The sequence below is a fragment of the Odocoileus virginianus genome, chromosome 7 (assembly GCF_023699985.2).
Source record: "Odocoileus virginianus isolate 20LAN1187 ecotype Illinois chromosome 7, Ovbor_1.2, whole genome shotgun sequence".
NCBI classification, from domain to species: Eukaryota; Metazoa; Chordata; class Mammalia; order Artiodactyla; family Cervidae; genus Odocoileus; species Odocoileus virginianus.
Genome location: NC_069680.1, coordinates 75,074,758 through 75,091,550, shown reverse-complemented (window position 1 = coordinate 75,091,550; position 16,793 = coordinate 75,074,758). Strand labels below are relative to the sequence as shown.

The window sequence follows — 16,793 nt, the reverse complement described above, 5'->3', positions numbered from 1 at the left end:
ATTCTGAAGAACGCAAATGAACAAAAGCCTAAGGAGTCTCTGCTATTGGGGGAAGAAGAGGATTCTCCAGGGGCACTTATGGCCCAAAGGGAGAAGGATGCTGGCCTGAAGGATGCTAACCTTGGGGGCGGTTGTGCCTTTGAAAACAGCATGGATCCCTGCCCATCTCTGGTACCTTAGTCACACCTTCATCAGTCATCACTAAGTTACCAGGATGCTCAGGATCCCATGCTGGGCACAGAGGCCCAGAAATGAAACAGCTGTTGTCATTGCCCATAGAAGCTCACTGGCTGGTGTATAGTCTGTTATTGGTACCTGGAGGGCACTGAGAATAAACATCACCTTCAGAGCATGTGGCAGATACCCTGATAATGATAAAGGATAAAGACTGACCCTGGGGTGGGAGAGAAGGAGAGGGAAGTGGGAGTGTGGGGAATGTTCTCTTGTCTTCATATGATGTCGTTTGCTGTTGAAAACTCCCAGGTGGGGCCTCTACCAGGGAACAGGAGCCTTAGTCTGTCTCCCTGTTGACCCTACACAGAGCTATCGATTACCCTTTGAAAACTGAAGAGGCTGAGGCTCAAGGAGGTGGAACCTGTTACCCACAGATGCTCAGGCCTTGGGCATCTAGGTTGACACCCCAGTGCAGATGTTTGTCACCCTAGTGTTTCTGAGCTGGGTTCCCTCCTGTCTGAAAGGCTGAGCTAGAGCTCTCCATGCCCCTTCCAGCTGTGTTTGTGTCTTTAACATCCTAGATCATCAAGAAGCCATCACCAGCCCAGAAACCAGAAAAGGTAAGTGGTGTGTTTGGTCCTAATGTTGTCAACACACCTGATGCACACACTGCTCTCCACAGAGAGGCCCCCTGATGTGTATGGGGATATGTCCTCCCCACTTCCAACTCCTACCTACCTGGCCAGAGAGAACAAGCAGAAAGAATAGGGTGACAGAGTGAAGGGAGGGACCCCCAGAGAGGATGTGAGACTCACAAAATGTCATCCAGACAATGCCGTTACCCAATACCCAACATGGCCTGATCCGGGGCCTTTAGTAGTAAATCAGCACTTGGGGGATCTTATTTCAGGAACAGCTGTGATCTTTCCTGGAATCAATGGGCTTTTTGTCATTCCTGAAGAACTGTTTGTAGGATGGTCCTTCCCAAGACTCAGGTGACCTTTTGGAAAAGGATCCTCAAGTTTCAGAGACCTGGACCCCCTCCCTGAGCTCTGATGTATTTTGGGCTCCATTTCCATGTTCTTCACCCCTGGCTCATGTCAGGGTTAGGGTCTTGGTGGGCCTGGCATTTGGGGACTAGGGGGCTGAGGAGGGTGGAGGGAGTCTTGCCTGGCATCGAGCTGTGAGGGAAGGGCAGCCAAGGTGAGCACAGAGACCAAGGATCAGGTGGGGAGGATGTGGCAGACCAAATGGGGACCCAAACCGGCCCCATAAATAGTAGTTAGAGCAGGGACTCATGTCCCAGGGTAGAGGGGCCTGGATCTGATGTCTAGTGGCAAACAGGGTCCCTGGCAGGGCTGGCATAGCACTGGCTGCAGTGGGACCTGGGGAGGCTGGATCTGCCAGGGATGGATGAATGCAACTCTGTAACCTGCTAATGCTGCATCCCTGACAGCCTCCATCACATGGTGGAGCCTCACACCCAGCTTCTCCTACAAGGGAAGCCTCCAGGAACCAAGGGGACAGGATAGAGTTTGTTGATACTTTGAGATATCTTTAAACCAAAAGGAGTTGGTGTGTTATCACATGGAGGCCACTCTCTTACTGTGCCAGGTACTGGTCATTTGTGCCTGATTCTCCAGCACACATTTGCTGAGTAGCCAGTACTTGACAGTGCCCGAGGAAACAGAAAACCTATGTCTGCACCCAGGAGCTGCCAGACAAGGACTCAATTATTTTCTCTTTCTAGAAGCCATGCCCCGAGCAGGGATATACCACAGTGATTATCCCTTGCTGTGAATGCCAAGAAGACAGGATGAGACAGATGGAGGTGAGAAGTACCCTTAGGAAATGAAGGATAATGCCCTCCAAACTGGGAAGTGGGAGGAAGGGGGAGCCCTCAGTTCCTATAGCAGAGGCCTGGACTTCAGAATCCTGGATGGATGGAGATGAGTTTATGGGCACCATATTTTGGACCGGGGTCCTCCCCCTGTGGAGGAGGCTCAGAATACTGGGCTCAGTATTCTGGATGTTGATAGCTGGCTCACAACCAAACAATCCCTAGGTCTCACAAAGGTTATCATCAACTTTAGCAATTGCCTGTGTCTTACTGACCAGTGATTGGAAGAATGAAAATAAACTAAATTACAAGAACCTCATATAGGTCTGTAACAAATATTTCTGAGCCCAGATCTTACCACCATTAAACAGCCCAGAAGTACCCACAGTTCCTGTCTGCTAAGTGAGGGAGGGAGAGAGCTCACTGCATTGTCCTTGGGGCACCTGAGAGGGGGTGACAAGGGCCACATGAAGGAGGGAACCTGAGGATACTTCCCTCTTCCCAGTGACTGAGATCCCAGCTGGCAGGAGGCTGACAGATGACAGGGACTAAGGAGGGCCCCAGGTGGCAGGTGTGAGGAAGAAAAGAACCACCATCTCTGGGTTCAGCTTTGCCTTCCTCACTCTGGCGCTGCCTCTGTCCCTGTGGGATCCATTGTTTCCTCCTGGGAGCTTCAAATGGCAGTAGGAAGGCCAGCCCCACGTCCCCCCTTACAGTCATTATGGGGGCCCAAGAAAGCCAGAGCTCACCTTCCAAGAGGGAGGAAGTCACCTGCCAGGGACTTATTCCCACTCAGAGGACCGGCTCCACATCCTACCTCCACCAGGTCTACTTTCTGGCCTGTTCTTTGTTTTCCTCATCTTTCTCTTTCTCCCCAGTAACAGGACGCTTCCCCCTGAGCAGGGAGTGGGTCTCTTCCCTGCCTTCTCCCTTTGTGCCCCCAAATGCAGGCCCTCTTCCCCCTCCTTCAATCTCCTGCCCGGTCCCCATGCCCACCCCATGTTTCTCCTTGAGGACCTCTCCTTGGCTACTGCATAACTCCTCCAACCTTAGACGTTTGTTTGCTTGTTTGTTTTCAAAAGCAGCCCCAACATCTCCTCCTACACCAAAAGCACTGATTTGTTCCAGAATCCAATACAGTCTGTGACCCATAGAGACCATCTCCCAACCAACACAAAAGGTTTTCCAGCCCCCTGCCCCAGGTGAAGCCTGAAGTGCTGCCTCAGCCAGTGTGTGGGGACACAGCCCTGGGGACTTGTGTGAGATGGAGGCAATGCTGCTCATCTGGAGGCAGCGTCTGTGCCTGTAGCTTCCTTACAACCACATCTGCATTTCAGGGAAAACTGGATGTTTTTTATAACTTTCTTCAGCGCTGCAGCCTGGTGCCATTGATGCAGTGTCCAACCAGGGACATGGTAAGCAGGACACAAGGATGCTCTCTGTGGTCTGGGATCTTGGTTTTGCCCTTGACAGTTGCCCCCTGGGACTGTGAGTCAGAGAACCCTGTCCCACCATCTGCCAAAAGGAACACCCCACAAGTGGAGACCTGGAGGTCATGAGCCTCCAGATGATTCTTCATATGGCACCCAGGCATTTCCCCTTCATCTTCATCAAGGATGTCAGCTCCTTTCTTCTCTAGAGCAATGCCCAGAACTCCCAATCCTGAGTGAAAAGGTCTGGAGAGGCCTATTTGCCTCCCATCCACCCCCTCCCCACTACCCACCCACACCTATGGGACTGTTAGCTGCACCCCACCCATGAGATCTTCCTGAACTGGTCACTCAAGTGCCAGCAAAGTGGGACATGGTGACACCCCCTCCCCAATGTTGTCTGGCCAACACTCATTGAATCTAGCAGGTAGCAAAGACGACCTCCTGTGTCATTGCCTGTGACAATGGGGAGAAGCCAAATTTTTCCAGTTGTCATCCTTGGAATGTAATAATGATGCTGGATAATTCCACTGTGCTCTTTCTGTGGGTCAGTTACTCAACTAAAAACTTCACATGTTTTCATTGCTTTAATCCTCCCAATAACTGTACAGGTAGATACTACTATTATCCCACAGGGAGGCTGAGTGACTTGATTAAGGTCACAAAGGCTGGGAGGAGCATAGTTAGACTTGAATTCTGAGCCTGGCTCTACCCTTCTCACTGCTCTGTCCCCCATTTGGGGTCAGCATCATGATCTCACGGTGCTTACCCACAAACCACCAGAGGTTGCCCTACTAGGCTCCCTGGGGCCCGCGGAGGGCAATGGTTTGCTTGGAAATCATTTGCCTGGCCATTCCAAACTTTGAGCCTTTCTACAGACCAGACCAGGAGCCTGGAAGACATTGCAGACCTCAAGTCTTTAATGAGGGCTGCCTTGGTCACCTTTCCTGAATCAAACACTGGCTCTTGGTGACTGAGCACTTGGGTGTTTGGAAACTGTTGACAGGCCAGAAAGCCTCTGGACACTGCTATTGACACATCTGAGTCATTGCTCACACCCAGCAAAGACATCATCTGGGGACAGAGGTGCCAGAGTTCCTATGGCTCTCGGTCCCAGGTTTGCTTGCCTGGAAGCCCCATTCTCTACCTGATTCTCCTGGAACCTCTCCCCAGAACCACAGCCTCATTATGGTCACAAGAGCCCCAGGCCAGCATTATGCCTTGAACAGTAGAGACAACCACCCAGAGATGCAGAGTCAGGAGTAAGAAGGACAGAGCAAGACAGAGACAAGACACCAGATGGGAAAACACCAGAAGTAGCCTTCCTGCCCAGAGAGCAGGTCTCTGAAGCTCATGTTGGGATGGCAGAGTGATGGATTAGGGAGCTCATATCCACCCAGGGCTCTGTTAGGCCCCTGCAACACCAGCTCTCAAGTCTGCCCATTAGTCTCTCTGTGTTCACAGTGATCTGTGTGCTTCCTGGAGGCAAAACAGAGGCCTGAGAGTTCAGAGAATTTGCCAAGGTCACCCAGAGAGTAAGTGGCAGCAGCCAGAGCTGGCTGAAATCAACCCTGCTCATCCTGAGAGGAGCTGGGAGCCGGTGACTGTGCCTGGTGGGTGTGAGCCCTCCCATTCCTCTGCCCCCTCCCATCTGACCTTATCCCTCCCAACTATAGTCCTGGGGCTCCCAGTGTTATAGGATGTATTTGGATACCTCCAGTATTCCAGTGGATGTAGGAGTCTTGATTTCTTTCTTGAAGCCTTTGGTGCTCTGGTCCCAGGCCTTAAAGTAAATCATGGTCTAAGTGACGGGGTGTCAGCTGGGACCTACAGTCTCTGCAGGCCAGAATCAGCTCCCAATCTCACCCCTGAATGTACAGCAAGAGACACACAGCCAGCCCATGTGGACACAGTACCCGGGAGTATCTTCATGACCTTCCATGCACTATGGCATCAGTCATTTACTGTTACCTTCTGTGAAATGAGTGTCTCTCTACTCTACCACCTGCTAATCTCCAGAGGAATTTTTCTAGTAGTGGGCACCTTGAGAATACACAACTTCCTGAGGTTCCAGTAGAGAATCTTTTTCCTGACTCTTCAGCTTCTGGAGCTATAATCCTTTGTTCCCAGCCCTCCTCCCTCTACAAGACAGTAGGGCAGCACATAAATCTCTCTCTGCTTCCATAGTCACATTGCCTTGTTTTCTAGGGCACATCTCCCTCTGCTTCTCTGTCATGGAATCCTTTGATCACATATAGGGCCCCCCTGCCAGATAACCAAGGATTGTTTCCCCACCTCAAGAATCTTAACCATACCTGCAAAAGCCCTTTTGCAATATAACCTACAACATCCATTGGTGCAAAGGATGAGAACCTGGATATATTCAGGGCCATTGTTCAAGCAACCATACCAAACCACTGGACTAGAAGCTTACTTGAGAGCAGGGACTATTTTAATGGGCACCTTGCATCCTTTGCTGCATATAATGAACTGAGGGATACAAAAGGCATGAAGATGTGAGTGTACATAGCATGGATCACACCATGAAAGGTCTACACTCAGGAGGTGTGGCTCAAAGTGTACTCCTAAGTTCTGGCTGCTTTGGTTGCCAGTGAGATTTTGAGGGTAAGGGGAGACCCTGTGATCCCAGAGGACCCTCCCCCTGGAAGTGACCTGGGTGTCTGGGAAAGACCAATGTGTCCTTCTTTCTCTCCATCATGCTGTGTCATAGAGTGTGGAGACATTTCTCTCTCTGTCTGCATCTCTTGGTGTTGAGTGCCCTGTTGTTGCCAGCTGCCAGAGTGCTGAGGGCACTCCGTCTGGCAATCCGGGCTCTTCAGCTGGGAGTCTTCCACTCAGGAGCTGGAGACAAGGAGGAAATGACAGTAAAGCCAGGAGCGGTTGCTTTCCACTGGCCCAAAAGATCTGTATCAATGTTTACCCAAACCTAGGGGCCCAAGTGTTTCCACAGCCCATCACCCATCTGAGGGTGCCCCTACCTGCCCTTGCTCTGTGGGCCCAGAGCCCAACCTGAGGGTTGTGGTGAGGATTCATCCCTTTGGCATACACTTACCAAGAGCACCTGGACCTTATTGCGGCTACAGTGGCCATCAGCCCTTGTCCTTACCGCACAGGCTCCCAGGCCAGAAAGCAGCTGACAAGCTCAACACCAGAGCAAAGGGAGATGAGAGTCAGAACAACAATTCTTGAACAGTCTAGAAACAGGAGTGCAGACTGGAGGCTAGCACCTAGGGAAAGGAAGGGCATGAAGAAAGTCTGCCCTGGAGATCCTGACAGGGCCTGAGTCTGCTCCCCTTAAGACAAGGAAACCACAGCCTTCTGCATCTAATTCAAGTGGCTTCTCAGTGACCTCACCTCTCCTCTCCTCTTTTCTCTACAGGGAAGCTGCATCAACTTCACCTTAATGAATCCCCACTGTGCACAAATGCTCTGCGGATCAAACATCTGCCTTCAACCCAGCCAGGAGTGCTTCCCCCTCAATATCAACTGCCCAAATCATCAATATCCCCCACCCATATGCCCTCAGCCACCCTCCAGGATGCTACCGCTAATCCCTCCCACTGCCCGGAAGCTTTGCAGAAGTAGTATGTCACTCCCACCTCCATAACCCAACATCTAAGCACCAAAACCCAGCATTGTTAAGAGCCCTTTGTGTACTATAGTGGACATATATATTGTGTTTTGGTTTACAGTCAAAAGGAGTTGGAATTTGTTGCTGATCAGCAAGACAGTTTATTTGGTGAGCAACTTCTCATACTTCTCCACTGTATGAGAAGTATCTATCTATATTGGTCCTGCCAGGACAAAGCACCCTGGTATCCTGTGAATGTAGACATGATCAGTCCAATTCCCCACAGTCAGTTCTTCATCTGTTACCAAGGGCTAGAATGTATGCAGTTTTAGTCAAATTCTGCTCTTTGATAATAGCCCAAAATATCTTCGAAGTATGAATACAATCCTTCCTCCACCACTCACTGGCTGCTACTTAATCTTTTGGCCAAGTTACATAATTTCCCTGTGCTTTGAATCCTTCATTGAAAAGATGGAGATAATGGTATCTCCTCTACACGATGCCTTGAGGATGACAATAACTGCTGCAATGTAGTCAGCACAGGGCCAAGTCCCTGGTAAAGATTCAGGTGCTCAGTAGTCAATGTCATCCATTCGTGCCCTGAGAGACAAGAGGATGATGAATTCAGAGATGTAATAAGAGTCTTGTGATGTCAGGAGAGGCAGAGATAGAGGACTACCTGACTGGCCTTTTTAGCTCTGGACAACAGGGTATGGGATTGACACACATGATCGTTCTCTAAGGAGGCTGCTGACCATACATGTGTTCACATTCCAGGTCCATCACCCACATAGCCTCCCAAATATGCCATCAGAAAATGTCTTGGCACCTACTAACTCCTGAAGAAATGCTAGTTCCCTTCCTATACCCTTAATATTTCTCATAAAGGAAACCCTTGATTTCTACCTTCCCAGTCTTTCAAATCTACTCCTCTGCTGGTAGAGCCAGACCTCACAATCTTTCAGATTCATTTCCCTATAGACTTTGAATACCTAACCAAGTTTTCCTTTGACACTAATGTGCTTCAGGACTATTCATAGGCAACAGTCTATTGTGAAAATCCCAGAACACAACAGGAGACTAAAGCATCAGCCTGAACCAAAGTCTGAGCAGGAAAGAGGAGATATCTTACTCAAATGTGCACATATCCATAGAGCAAATCAGGGATCACGGAGATCAGGAAAACATGACATGACACAAGGAAATGAATAAAGCTCTGATAACTGACCCTAAAGAAATGGAGATCTGTGAACTGTCTAATAATCCCACAACTAACATCATACTCCATGGTGAAAAGCTGAAAGCGTTTCCTCTAAGATCAGCAGCAGGACCAAGATGCCCATTCTAACCAATTTTATTCACCATATTATTGGAAATCCTAGCCACAGCAGTCAGATAAGAAAAAGAAATAAAAGGAATTCAAGTTGGAAAGGAAGAAAAACTGTCGCTGTTGGCAGATGATTCTATATTGTACATAGAGATCCTAAAGATGCCACCAAGCACTACTAGAGTCCATCATCAATGAAGTCAGTAAATTTGCAGGATATAAAAATACAGAATGTTGCATTTCTACATACTAACAGCAAACTACAAGAGAAATTAAGGAAATAATACCATTATAATTGCATAAAAAAGAATAAAATACCTAGAAATACACCTGCTTATGGAGGTGAAAGACCTGTACTCAGAAAAGTAGAAGACACTGATGAAAGAAACTGAAGGTAATACAAATAGATAGAAAGATGCATTGCATTCATGAATTGGAGGAATTGCATGCATATATGCTAAGTCACTTCAGTCATATCCAACCCTATGGACCCTAGGTAGCCTGGCAGACTCCTCTGTCCATTGGATTCTCTAGGCAAGAATACTGGAGTGAGTTGCCATGCCCTCCTCCAGAGAATCTTCCAGACCCAGGGATCAAACTGGCATCTCTCACATCTCTTGCATTGTCAAGCAGGTTCTTTATACTAGCACCATCTGGGAAGCCCATTGGAGGAATTAATCCTATGAAAATTACCATACTGCCCAAGGAAATCTACAGACTCAGTGCAATAGCTATCAAATACCAATAGCATTTTTCAAAGAATGAGAAAAAGTAATTTAAAAACTCTTGGAAACATAAAAGATTCCAACTAGCCAAAACAACCTTGAGAAAGAATAGAGCTGAAAGGGTCATGTTCTCTGACTTCAGACTATACTACAAAGCCATAATAAAACTTGATAGCATTTTGCTAAGTGAAATTAAAAAAACAAAAAGATAAATATTGTGTGATCTCACTTGTGTGTGAGATCCTAAAAAAAAATAAAACCTCATAAAAAGATTATATTTGTGGTTACTATAAGTGAGGAGTTGGTAGGGGAGGAATTGAAAGAAGTTGTTTAAAAGGTGCAAACTTTCAGTTATAAGATAAAATAGTACTTGGGATGTAATTTATAACATGATAACCACAGTTAACACTACTATATGGTATATTTGAAATTTGTTAAAACAATAGATCCTAAGAATTCTTTTCATAGGAAAAAATATTCTTTCTTTCTCTATTTTTTGTATCTGGATGAGATGATGTATGTTAACTAACCTTACTATAGTAAGCATTTCACAATATATGTAAGTCAAACTACAATGCTGCATATTTTAAACGTTTATAATGTATACGTTAATTACATCTCAATAAAACTGGGGGAAAAAAGGATCTCAACTAGTAAATACAAAATGAATAATAAAATTATAAATCACCATTTTACCTGCTGTATAGTGCAAGGAACTCTACTGAATACTCTATAATACTCTATACGGGAAAAGAATCTAAAAAAAGAGTGAATATATATACATTTATAGCCGATGCACTTTGTTGTGCATCTGAAACTAACATAACATTTTAAATCAACTATACTCCAATAAATTTTTTTTAAAAAGAAGTCACCATTTTGAAACCCTTAATGAAATAAATACTTATCAGGAGACACTTAAGCCATTAGCTGGAATGTTATTGGGGGATTTAACCATGAATTAAAACATTGTTGAGAGAAATTTAATTGTGTGAACAGACAGGAAAACTTTATCCCATTGACCAATCTCAGTATCAGTAAAAATACAACTATCAAGTATCATGTGTCTTCTGGTGTGATGCAAAAGGAATAAAATCAACAACAGTTAACCTGAATCTCACCAAGCTTTACACTCTAACCATTAGCTTATAGGAAATTTATGATAGAATAAAAAGTTATTATGAGGCTATAATGAAACAACCAAATTTAAAATATGGAAAAATTATACAAAAATGACTCTGTTTTTTAACATAAATGGGGTGAAATAAAAGGAGGTCAAACTGAAAAAAAAATGGGTGAGTATAGCAGTAAAGAAGCAAATTTCTTCAGGATAGCAATAGTTTAAAAACTCCATATTAAAAATGCCATTCCAATAGTATCAAAAATATAGTATATATCAGGAAGGCACTTGACAAAAATGGTCAAAACATTCATAGAGAAATTTACAGGGAAGGTACTAAAAACAGCCCAAATAAATGAAGACATTGCCTTCTTCACTGATGGGAGTCCAGACCTCAGATTCAAATCCCTCAAAATATTTGCAGTTATTATAATAAAAGATTAGAGGGTTTGGGGGAGAAGGAAGACATGTTCTACTTCTAAAGTTTACTTGAGTGAATGGTTTTGTTATCTAAACAAGTCTCCCTGCCTTACACACAGTGAAACCAAACAATACCGAAATGCCAGAGTTTAGAGCAAAGAAATGTTTATTGCAAGGAGACAGGGGACTCATGCCTTAAAAAACTCAAACTCCTCGAAAGCTTTCAGCAAAAACCCTTTGATAGAAAAGGTGAGGCAGGAGTGTGGTTAGTTGTTGCAAACTTCTTGGTGTCTGATCTTTTGTTCCTAAGGTCAGGTCACAGTTAGGTCACAATGTGACTATAAGCCTCACCAAAATAAATGTCATTCTCCATTCTGACAAGAAAGGGAAGGGGAGGCATTTAATTCTGCCTCCTTGCCTCCTTCTCACTTGTAACACTTAATGAATCCCATAAGCAAAGCGACATCATTACCCCTCATTTTACTTGTTAAAGGTCTCAAGACTCGCTTTTCATCCTCTGAGGTCCAAGCCCTGGCTAAGAGGAGGGTGTCTGTGCCTGGGCTTGTTACCCTGCCCAGGTTATTCATCTAGCACCCAGTCTGGATCCTCCCACCGGTGTCCAGGTCTGGCTGAGGAAGCAGATTCTCAGCTAGTGATGCCCTCAGAACCAGGTCTCTAGACCCCGATCAGCTGTCGTCATTGAGGGAGCCAGGAACCCAGGGCCCTGCTGGCCCTCAGGCTCATCAGGCCACCCAAAATGGGGGGCTGCAACCCATGGATACTGTTGCCATCACTACTAGGTCAAGGAGGTGGGATGCAGAAGGGGTCGGACGCTGCTTCAAAGCCTGGGTCTGGTCAGTGGGCGTGATGAGGTCTCAGGAGCTCTGCAGCACACAGCTCTCAGCCTATTGCCAGGCCCCCAGCTCACTTACTGGCCTGAGACCAGAGAGCCTGGAGGGCCCCGAGGAGAGGGCCACGATCCACTTCTCACTGAAATCTCTGTCTTAAAGGCCTCTGGGCAGCTGACTAAGGGTCTCATTCTAACCATCTCATACTAATGGTCACACACAAATGGCTGTGAACCCAACCCCACTCCATTACAGTTTTTGCATGTTTTTCCATGGAGCAGAGACAAGCCATCCTCACTCAGCCCTTTCTGAATTTCTGATCCACATAACTGTGAGCATAACAAAATAGTTTTTGTTTTGTCATTCAGCTTGGGGTGGTTTTTATACAAAATGGATAACTGGCATGTCCCTTATTTACAAGGGAGTTTGACATCTTTGCAGGAATTTAATTTATTTCCCTTCTGTATCATTCCATCTGCTGGGTCACATGAATGACCACTGTAACATTCCCAGTTCCTAGACGGCATCATGATTGTGATGTCTTTATCTAAGCCACCTCTGTTCTGCCCTCTTTCAGGACAAGGCAGGATAAAAAAGGCAGGATAGCTCCAGGATTTTCATGGCTCCTAGAGAGGATTTAGGATAAGGGACAAATGAAGGCCTTATCTTACTGCCCCTCCAAAGATCCCCTGACTCCCCCCTGGGATTGTCCACAGGCAGGACGCTGAGCAGAGCTGCAGGTCACAAAGTCACCATGCCAACCTTCCTGTCCCTCATAAGGGTCATCACAGGGAATTCTGCCCCCTGGGGCGGGGGAAGGGCCATCCCCCCAAAGCCAGCCATCTTCACCTCTTTGTCCTCGGGGCAGGTACCTGACAAGGCTCACACGGCACTTTTGTGAAAGGGCTGGAGGGACCAAAGGCCCTAGGAGGCACTTTTGTGAAAGGGCTGGAGGGGCCAAAGGCCCTAGGAACACAGAGAGGTGGCGGAGGCTGCCATCTGAGGTGGCCTTGAGCTGCTAGCATCCAGTGAGGCCTCAGGGGCAGCCGAAATAAATGGAGAGCTGGAGGCCTGGCATGCCGGGGCCCACGCTCTTCCTGCTACTGGTGTTGCCACCTCCGCTGCTGAGCTTGGGGAGCTTCCAGCACAGTGGTCCAGGCTGGAAAGACCTCCACCACCTTGGTTTGGACTGGGGGAAGCTCTATCGCCACCTCATCCAGAACTCGAAAAGCTTCCAGCACCTCCAGGGCCCCCGCACCTGGCACCGGAAGAGCCGGTCAGGAGAAGACAAGAATTCCTGCCAGAGCTCATTTGATCTCTACTTCATCTTGGACATGTGAGTGGCCCTCCTGCCCTTGCCAATGCCAATGGGTGGTGCTGTCTCTGATGTCAGTATGGGCAGGATTTGGCTTAAATGGATGCCAGCTTCTCTGAGGGGAAAGGGCAGTGTAGCCTTGATCAGACCCAAGCAACAGACCTCTGTGGCCTCCTTGTCCTGAATCAGAAGGAATGCCCTAGGCCTTTGTCTCCTGGGACTTTTTCTTTGGGACATTAAAAAGGCCACCATAGGCTTCTGGATGGCTCTCAGCTTGGCCTGGATCTGTAACCTTCATGCCCCTTAAACAGCTGGAGGGACAAGTGATTACTAAGAGCTGTCTTCTCAGCATGTGGGAGATCACTTAGGGTTTGGGGTTGTGTTTGTGTTTTTGTTTTGTTTTTAACCAAATAACCTCTATTTTACTGGGACCCAGAGAGATTGCTGTGTCATCTGTTAGGCATTCTCATAGTGTCAGTGCTTAGGAAGCTCTTTGCTTTGCTGATTCTAAATGTTTTGCTTCTTTCTTTGAGCAATTTAGAGACCCACATTACAGTTTGTGTGCACTTTTTGAACAGTTTCGTCTGTCTGCATGTGTCCTTGGGAAACCTGGGCCTCTCATTAAGTACCTTCTGACCCTCAAGGAAGGAAATCAAAGGGTGGATCCTCAGACTGGAGAGACTGCCTTGGTTCCATTTTCATCTCCTCTGTGGGGCTGAGGATAAATTTTATTTATTTAGTATTAACAATGGTATGACTCCCAGTACCAAGGAAAGGATTTTATGGTCCCTAAAATCTTTTACTGTACATCTGTCATCCTCAAAGCAATCCTGGAACATAAAACAGGAAAAGTATTTACATATTCAGCCTTCTGGAAAGTGGTGCAAGCTCCCAGAGATTGGGTGAAGTATCCCAGAGGCTGGTGGGGGTGACAGGACTCAGACTTCTTGTGTTGCCCTCATTCCAGCACCCCAGGTTGTACTTCCTCTGATCCTTCTTATTCTCCATGGAGACTGATGATTGAGGGGATGGGTGACCCAGCTCACCAGCTTCTAAGCAAAGGCACCAGAGATGAAAAGAGATGTTTCCTCCTCACAGTCCAGTGGAGGGACTGCTAAGACACCCTGGGGCACATCTTGTCTGATTGCCCAGGGTGTGGTAGTAATTCCCCTTTGGGGCTTTGGGGTTGGAGATGGTTGGACATTGTAGGGGGATGACAGCCTCTTTGGGTCATCTTTGCAGAGAGTGGCAGTGAGTCCAAATGGTCCTCTCAGCTGCCATTCTGTTTCAATGCCCCTGACCACACCTCTGCTCTCTGCAGTCAAGCCCAGTGTGGGCACAACAGAGCCCCAAGACGGATGGGGAAGGGCTCTGGACGCAGATGGGTCACATGAAATAATAATAATTGGGCCTTAGCAGGTTCCAAGATGTGCTGAACACTAAAACGCCCAACAACTTGTGGGACGATGTTCTATTTATCTATCTTAAGGTTATGAAACAGGTTGAGAGTACTAAATGGTTTACTCAATGTCAATCAAAGTTAGTTTGCTGCAAAGCATTAAGCAGTGAGGGGATGTTCCCCTTTCTTCTCTTCCAAGGAAGGTGTAAGGTAGGGGGACTAAAAGAAGCACCAGAGAAATGGCTGCTTAAACCAGGTTGTCCCCACTTTCCACCCCTCTCACTTCCTCCCCTACCTTTTGCCTCCTTTAGCTTCTTAAATGCTGGAGGCAGCACAGGTCCCTTTTACCATAGCTGGTGTAGCTACTTAATTCAGTGTGAAGGGTACGGGTCTTCTCAAGAGGCTAGGAAGGCAGGAGAGAAAGGGGAGCAACTTAAGTCCCCTCTATCAGCACTCAGGCTCCAGTATTGAAGCTGCTCCTCAGACCCTCACCTTTACCATCAGTCATAACACTTGCCTTTAAGGCTGGCCAGGACTGAATCCTACTGGATCTTGCAAATGGGAAGGGGCTGTGGGGCTGTCCAGAAAAGGGCCCTTAGTACCCACTTCTGAGTGCTGGGCCATCAGGAAGGAGTAAGCTTACAGCTTGGCCATGGAGGCCTAGGCAGGCTTCTCTGAAAGCACAGCATACTCCTTCAGCCCCAGGGGAAGAACACCACTCCTTGGAAATTGTTCTCATTCATTCTAGCTGAAGAAAATAAGCTTGACAAGATTTTCCCAGAGTATGAGAACAGGCTTCCTCCTGTGGATGCTTCCTGATACTCTTGGGGAGAGGGGAATAATGACCACTGAGGAGACAGCCCCAGCTTTGCAGTCAGGCAGATTCCACTGACTGCATGTGGCTTGGGCAAATCGCCTCCTCTCTCTGCCTCAGCATCCCCATCTGTACAATGGGATCTTCATACCTACCTCACCAGGTTGTGATAAGGATGAATGGGAGTTTATATAGTTTTCCTAGCATGTGTCAGATGAAGTTGTGGAGGATGAGCATAAAATATACTGCCTAGAAAGGCAGAGTCACACACCCTGGGAACTCTCCTGCACTGCAGGGGCCCCTGATCCAGCCCTGACTCCCTGGCTCACTCTCCCATGTGCCCTTTGTAGGGAAGTGGGGTGCAGGTCAGACACCTCCTCAGACACTTCCCAGGTTCTCTGGATCTTTCATCCCTTGGTGAGCAGTCTTATTCATCCCCTCTTTCCCTTGTTCATCCACTCACTGAAATGATTACTGGAAAACTTCAGTACCCTAGTCACTGTTTTGGGCAGTGGGGATAAGGCAGCAAACAAAACTTGAAAAGTCTTTGTCCTCTTAGAGCTTTCATTTTAGGAGGCAAGAAATAAAGAGGAAATAGTGTATTAGATGGGGATAAACACCAAAAGGAAAATTAGGACAGGAGGATGAAAAATGCTGAGGGAGGGGTTGTTCTAGAAGGGTGCTCAGGAAAGGCTGTATATGGTTTATGTGCTTTGGTCAGCAGAGAACATTGAAACCTGTACCTAATAAACAGTAACTCCCATTCATCTCTCCCAACTGTGGTAACCTCTATCCTGTTCTCTGTATCTGTGAATTTACCTAATCTAGGTACCTCATACAAGTGGAATCATACACTAGTTGGCCTTATGTGTCTGGCTTATTTCACTTAGCAAAATGCTTTTCAAAGTTCATCCATGTGCAGTATATATCAAATTTTCATTCTTTTTATGGCTGAATAATATTCCATTTAATGTATATACCACATTTCCTTTATCCTTTTAACTGTTGATAAGCACTCTAGACAACATATTGAAAAGCAGAGACATTACTTTGTCAACAAAGGTCCATCTAGTCAAGGCTATGGTTTTTACAGCAGTCATGTGTGGATGTGAGAGTTGGACTATAAAGAAAACTGAGCGCCGAAGAATTGATGCTTTTGAACTGTGGTGTTGGAGAAGACTCTTGAGAGTCCCTTGGACTACAAGGAGATCCAACCAGTCCATCCTAAAGGAGATCAGTCCTGCGTGTTCATTGGTAGGACTGATGTTGAAGCTGAAACTCCAATACTTTGGCAACCTGATGCGCAGGGCTGACTCATTTGAAAACACCCTGATGCTGGGAAAGATTGAGGGCAAGAGGAGAAGGGGACAACAGAGGATGCGATAGTTGGATGGCATCACTGACTCAATGGACACGGGTTTGGGTGAACTTTGGGAGTTAATGATAGACAGGGAGGCCTGGTGTGCTGCGGTTCATGGGGTCGCAAAGAGTTGGACACAACCAAGCGACTGAATTGAACTGAACTGAACTGAAGCACTTGGATTGTTTCCATTTTGGAGCTATTGTGAATAGTGCTGCAAATATTTGTGTACACGTATCTGTTTGAGTCCCTGTTTTCACTTCTTTGAGGCATATAACTAGGAGTGGAATTACTGAATCATTCTATGCTTTTGATTCTGTGTTTAACTATGTTAACTATGCTATACTATTTCCCACAGTGGCTGCACTATTTTATATTCACACAAGCAGTGTACAAGAGTTTTGGTTTCTCTACATTCTCTCTGAGATA

At 46.7% G+C, this 16,793-nt stretch overlaps 2 protein-coding genes across 5 annotated transcripts in view; both read left to right on the top strand.

The window, feature by feature from the left end:
- LOC110138453 (titin-like) overlaps nucleotides 1-7,163 on the top strand; it is a 46,130-nt gene extending 38,967 nt beyond the window's left edge. Inside the window, exons 14-18 of one of the 3 annotated variants that reach the window (XM_070470983.1) lie at nucleotides 756-794; nucleotides 1,925-2,005; nucleotides 3,352-3,429; nucleotides 4,909-5,057; nucleotides 6,845-6,932. In XM_070470983.1, the coding sequence (XP_070327084.1) occupies nucleotides 756-794; nucleotides 1,925-2,005; nucleotides 3,352-3,429; nucleotides 4,909-4,911 (201 nt within the window). In that variant the 3' untranslated portion in view covers nucleotides 4,912-5,057; nucleotides 6,845-6,932. Of the gene's footprint in view, nucleotides 1-755; nucleotides 795-1,924; nucleotides 2,006-3,351; nucleotides 3,430-4,908; nucleotides 5,058-6,844 lie in introns of all 3 variants that reach the window. The other 2 variants (XM_070470981.1, XM_070470982.1) reach the window with 2 other exon arrangements.
- A 5,058-nt stretch (nucleotides 7,164-12,221) lies between these two features.
- The window catches only part of ANTXRL (ANTXR like), a 41,258-nt gene continuing 36,686 nt past the window's right edge, over nucleotides 12,222-16,793 (top strand). The window contains exon 1 of one of the 2 annotated variants that reach the window (XM_020873910.2): nucleotides 12,222-12,812. In XM_020873910.2, coding sequence (XP_020729569.2) covers nucleotides 12,532-12,812 — 281 coding nt within the window. In that variant the 5' untranslated portion in view covers nucleotides 12,222-12,531. The remainder of the gene's footprint in view (nucleotides 12,813-16,793) is intronic. The other variant, XM_020873909.2, reaches the window with a different exon arrangement.